Below are 5,959 nucleotides of genomic sequence, written 5' to 3'. Positions count from 1 at the left end.
GCCTGCGAGGGCGCTACATGTTAGCATGGCTGTTAGCACGTAGCCACCGTTTTGTGCACCTAGCGTGGCAACTTTTCCTTTTTTTCTTTGTCTTTTTATTTGTTTTCATGCACAACCGGTCCAACCGCCTCCAGGGGTAAAAATCAATCAATGAATAATTTGTGATTAAAAAATAAAAAAAAAAAGGAAACAATGCAGTTTGCGATAACCCTCGACATCCGACACCGCGCTGCATCCTGACGCAGCATGGTTGCCATAGCAACCGCAAATCAAATCCGGGGTCGGAGGCCCGCAGGCCGAAAACACGACAAGCCAACCCGGCGGGAGAAGTGAAGACGGCTTGGAGACGCTTAATCAAGTTGTTGTTAGCAATTTAAAAAAAGATGAGCGTCATTTTTCCCCCGCGGAGTTTCAAAGCACCTGAACGCATCACAGATGGAAATTAAAGAAAAAGGAAATGGATTAAAAAAAAAAGAATGATTGGAAAAAAGCGGTAGCTTCCTGCAAACACATGTCAGTGTCCCAGCAGAGAGTACAAAAAAAAAAAAGTTAAATATTAGATAACATAAAGTGAACCTTCTGCACAGACAGACATTGGTGTTTTCCCAGCAGGAAAAAAAAGAACATTTTAAGAAAAATCAAAATTAAAAAAATATATATATATTTTTGAAAAAAACTACAGCAGCTGTCCCAAGAGGAGAGAAAATAAAAATCTAAATAATAGAAATTAAATGAATTCATAAATAAAGCATAGCTTTCTGCGCAGGCCGACATTGAAGTATCATGGCAGGAAATTAAAAATGAAAATTTATATTAAACAAAAAGTAATTTGAAAAACAACAGCAGCTTTCTGTAAACATCCACCTCTGTATATTCCAGCTGGGAGCAAAATGAAATTAAAAATATACTTATAAAAATTAAAAAAATTATAACCTTTCTACACACAAAGATGTCAGATATCTAAAAAAAGATAAATGAATGAAAAAAAAAAAAGGAATATTTTCAGAAAACAAACACCCGCTTTCTCTAAACACACACACCGGACCGTCAAAAAAAAATAAAAATAAAATAAAAAAAATAAATCCCAGCTCTGCACAGATAGATGTGGTGTGTGAGCGTCCCAGCAGGAAGTAAAAAAAATGAAAAAAAAAAAAAAAATCCTTGAATTCTGCACGTAATAATCACCCCTTCATGATGACTCCGTGAGGACCGGCGGGTCGGGGGGGTCACCGTCCCCTCCATCGCCCCGAGTGACACAATCCCAATATCCTGTTTGTTTGCCCTGGTTGTTGGCTGGCAGGCGCCGCACACGCCAACATGGCCAAAATAGGACATGCACAATGCTAATAGCGTTTCTCTCTCTCTCTCTCTCTTTCTCTCTCCACCCCCCCCCCCATCCTCTTTATTTGCAGCGTTGTGTGTTTTATGAGCATGTGTGTTGCATCAGAACCCAACACACAAACACACACACTGTAAGATTCCTTACAGGAGCTTAAAAACTTTTATGACAGCAAAGAAAAAGAAGATGAAGGTGTGATGTGGAAGGAACCCTTAGAGGTGGGATTTTTTTTTTTTTTTTTTAATTTTGCAATCACTTCACTTTCCAAGCCTGATAAAGGTGCTGGGAGTGAAGGTGTGTGTGTGTGTGTGTGTGTTTTGGGGGGGGCTCACCTTCTGTGAGCCATGTCTCCTGCAGCTGGCTTAAATCCTGGAAGAGGTCTAAAGAAGAGGAGAGGGAGGGATATTTAATCAGTGCAAACCTCGAAAAAAGAAGAAAAAGAAGAAGAAGAAGAGGAAAAAGAGGAAGTGGAAGAAGGTTCTTACCTTCGGATTCCTGAGGGGGCAACTCCGTGTCCGTGTATTTCCTTTTGGCGGCCATCAACTGTCTGTTTAAGGGCCCATTTCCTTGTGACTTCTGCAAAAGCCATATCAACAGATGAGGAGCGGAAAAAGAAAAAAAATCGGGGGGTGCACGTACGGGTGCATGTGTCCCCCCCCAAAAAAAAACAACAACAACAACAAAAACAATGATGCAAAGCTGAGTGACGTGACCGTGATTTGACGGCCGCGGAGACCGGAAGTGGTGGTGAGGAGGGGTGGGGGTGGGTGGTGGTGGTGGGGGGAGTGACCATTTGGCGCAGAAAACAAACGCACACGCACAAAAAAAAAAAAAAAAAAAAAAAAGATTGCGTGCGTGTGTGTGTGTGTGTGTGTGTGTGTGTGTGGACAAAACAAACGAAAGTAAAGGAAGTGGAGGTTACGTACGTTTGCGAGGGTGTAAGGCACTTGCTGGTCCAAGTATCCGTCCATCTTACGGCGCGTCCGTCAGCCGTGTGCGCTCATCGGCGACCCACACGCAGCGCGGCGCGGCGGGGCGCAGGGTTGCGGGGCGAGCGGGGTGCGGGGCGGCCCGTGAATGGAGGCTGCGTGGAGGCTGCATGCATAATGAGCTCCATTCACAAAAAAAAAAAAAAAAAAAAAAAAGGGGGGGGAAGTTGATGGCAGCCCTCCCGCCTCCTTTACAACTCTCCTCTGCGCATGCGTGGGAGTACAGTTTTTTTGTTTTTTTTTTTTTTTTTTTGTTGCCACGAGTTTTTTTTTTTTTTTTGTTTTTTTTGAGTGGAAAGAAAAATGAAGTGTGTTTCTTTCCACGGAGTGCGGAAGTGGATGTTTGCTCTTTAAAACTACAAATGACGGCGTTCAAAGGTTTAAGGGGGGGAGGGTGGTGTAGTCGCGCGCGCCCCCCTCCCCCCCCCCCCCCACTTTCGACGGATTCGATTGGTGGACGCACTTCCGCTCTCGCGCGCGAGCTCGGGTTTCCGTGACTTTATCTCCCGGGGGGGTGGCTCGTGAATGGAAGCGCCGCCGTCCCACCTCTCGACCAATCACAAGCGCAAACGTCACACATAGCCACGCCTTCTTTCCAAACCCCGCCCCCCTTGATATATCCTTTTTCCTTTTTTTTTTTTAAGCTCCTCCTCTTCGCCCCGCCCCTTCTCGAGACGGAGGTGGGGGAACCAATCAGAGCGCGGCATACTGGCCCACTGGATTTTCCAGTTGTTTTTCATTCACAAAAAAAAAGAGAGAAAGAAGGAAAGAAAGAAAACACGGGGCGTGGAAGGAAGGAGGAGAGCCTCCATTCATAAAAACCTGCCCTGGCACGAACCTTCCCGACATGTTTTCTTCGTCTTCGTCTTGTTTTTTTTCCTCTTTTTTTCTCTTTGTTTTCCAGAAGAAACCAACAAAAAACAAAGAAGAAAAAAGAAAATAGAAAGAAGTTTCTGATGTAAATCAGTTTAGGACAGTGCATTCCTGTGGGTTGATTTATTTTATTGTTTCTTTTTTTTTTTCAAAACACACACACACACACACACACACACACACACACACACACACACACACATACATATACAGACTAATAAAAGCTGTGATCGCTCCGAGAACCAAAAAAAGGTTTATTTTTAACGGGTCGGGAGGAAAAAGGAAGCCAAAGCGACGTTCGAAGGTCCGTCCGACCCAAACTTCGCTTATTCATATTCCTAGAAGACGATTGGTCAGCGCCTCGTCTATCCAGGAAGTAGCTGTGCGTCACTTCCTGCTTCACCGTACGACCCCGAGGAGCGTACCTGCAGGAAGTCCAAAAGTGAAAGCAGTGAACTTCCTGTTGTGCTCAGGAAGTGTTTAACTCCGTTTCCTGGATACATTTGTCACTATTTGTGGTCTTGTTTGTGATGTAATGCCGCCTGAGGCCACGCACAGAGTAAACAATATATATAGAGATTTAAAAACAAACAGCATTTCCCTTCATTCGTCCATTATCTTTAAGATCCCGGCCGTCATTGGCCGCACATTACAAGCCATTACATAAAATACTCTTTTTGGACCAGTATTTCCTGTACAGGTGATGCTATTTCTGGTCGTGACGTCGCAGCGTCCGTTAGCCGCAAGGCTAACACGCTCGCTTCCCGTCCGGATGCACATTTCCGCTTCCCGATTGCAGTTCTGCTGTCTTACCGCTGGTCCGCCTTCCAGATTTCCACTGAAATGTCGCGGCTCCCTCCATCCCCCCCCCCCCCCCCATGTGATCTTACAATGGGGGTCCTGTTAAGGTGGCGTTGCGGCGGATAAAAGCATCCCATTTAGCTTCGGAGGTGAGCGCACGTGCAGGCGCAGGAAGAAGCGCCGACAGAAAGGGATCTTTATGGGCGGTTTATGAAAACGTGCATTTTACACGCGTGTCCACCTATGGGCCCCGCTCTCTTTTACTTTTTGTCGCATGAACCCCCTCCCCCCCGCCGCCGCCTCCGCCGCCGTCGGGTCATTCCCCCCGGATGCGACTCGGTTGCCGTGACGCCTGCTCGTGTAAAGCCATAGTCAGGAAATATCACCGCTGGCATCTGACGAGGGCCAGGGGCCGATCCAAGCGTGCCTCCTCGCCACCTGCGGCCCCCCCGAGCCCCCGCCCTCTGCCGACGCGCACACAGGCCCGCTTGTTCGCGGCGCCCGGACGCTCCTCGCCGCTCCCCTCCGAGGTCGGGCCGCCTGCCGGGCCCCGGGCCCCGGCGGAGATCAATCAGGTGAGCACAATGGCGGTTACAGGGCCGGGTTCGGACGGGACGCCCCCGAGGAGAGTTGGCCGCCATGCAGCTGCACCGGCCCCAAGGGGCTGCCAGGCATGGCACAAAGACAAACACACACACACACACACACTGGCATGAACACACACTTCGACACACAAGTACCCGTATCTGCAAACCTCGGCTTAAAACCTTGCTAGCCTGGATTTAGCTTTCGTATGCACGTCACATGGAGGCGTGCAAACATTCACCCAAAAATCCCTTCACCAATGATTGGCTTTTTTTTTAAAATAATATTTACATTTAATCAGATTAAAATTGATTATCTCATTTTTATTTTATTTAGGCATCATGCAGACGCGTGCAACTGTTCACCCTGTCGTTCACACGCCATCTAGAGACATGCAACTGTTCACCCTGTCATAAAACATATAAACATTCACCCTGTCATCCACACGTCATAAAACATATAAAAATTCACCCTCTCATTCACACGTCATAAAAACATATAATATTCACCCTCTCATCCATGCATCATAGTCATGTATGCATTCACATGTCATATAGAGACATGCAACCATTCACTCTCTCATTCAATAACATGCAGCCATTCATCCACTCATGCATATTTTCATTTTATTATTTTCATATTTACATAAATTTTCCCTCTCATTCCCATGTTATGCAGCCGTTCACCCTGTCATTCATGCATCATAAAGCGTCATGCAAATATTCACCCTGTCATCAATATTTCATATAAAACATACAACTATTCACCCTGTCATTCACATATCAATTAGTGTCATGCAAATATTCACCCTGTCATTCATGCATCATACTGAAACATGCATCCATTCACCCTGTTATTAATATTTCATTAAAAAAACATAGAACTATTCACCCTGTCATTCACACATTATTTAGCGTCACACAAATATTCACCCTGTCATTAATATTTCATATAAAAACATACTATTCACCCTGTCATACATCCATCGTACCGAAACATGCTACTATTCACCCTGTCATTCACGCGTCCCCAATGAACCTCCTTGGGAATAGAACCCCAAACCTTCTTGCATCCGTTCATTTATTCATCCGTTCATATTTGGAGGCAGAAAAACCTCCCATGTTGAGTCTGCTGATGCTGCTGGATGGATCTGCCCGGGGGGTGGAGGAGGGGGGGGGTCCGACCCGCCGGGCATGGCCCGTCTCCACCCAATCACAAGCGGTATCCGGGGGGTCCCGGCGGCCCATAAAGGCGGCCATTATGGGAGCGGCATAAAGCCGCTCTCAGTTTCGGTCCGTCGGACAATCGCGACGGAGTTATTTTAGCCCGCTCCCGTTCACGCCTCCGCCCAGATCCGGTATTGTGCGGTTCC

General features: G+C 46.6%; 1 protein-coding gene across 1 annotated transcript in view; it reads right to left on the bottom strand.

The window, feature by feature from the left end:
* Positions 1-2,480, bottom strand: part of etv4 (ETS variant transcription factor 4) — a 43,975-nt gene extending 41,495 nt beyond the window's left edge. The window contains exons 1-3 of the mRNA XM_086140140.1: positions 2,266-2,480; positions 1,825-1,915; positions 1,672-1,719 (exon numbers count right to left, since the gene is read on the bottom strand). Coding sequence (XP_085996266.1) covers positions 1,672-1,719; positions 1,825-1,915; positions 2,266-2,310 — 184 coding nt within the window. The 5' untranslated portion in view covers positions 2,311-2,480. The remainder of the gene's footprint in view (positions 1-1,671; positions 1,720-1,824; positions 1,916-2,265) is intronic.
* Positions 2,481-5,959: the final 3,479 nt, after the last annotated feature.

This window comes from Fistularia commersonii, chromosome 32 (genome assembly GCF_037954325.1).
Source record: "Fistularia commersonii isolate RoL2024-O1a breed Wild chromosome 32, RoL_Fcom_v1.0, whole genome shotgun sequence".
Lineage (NCBI taxonomy): Eukaryota > Metazoa > Chordata > Actinopteri > Syngnathiformes > Fistulariidae > Fistularia > Fistularia commersonii.
This window is presented reverse-complemented; position numbering and strand designations above follow the sequence as displayed.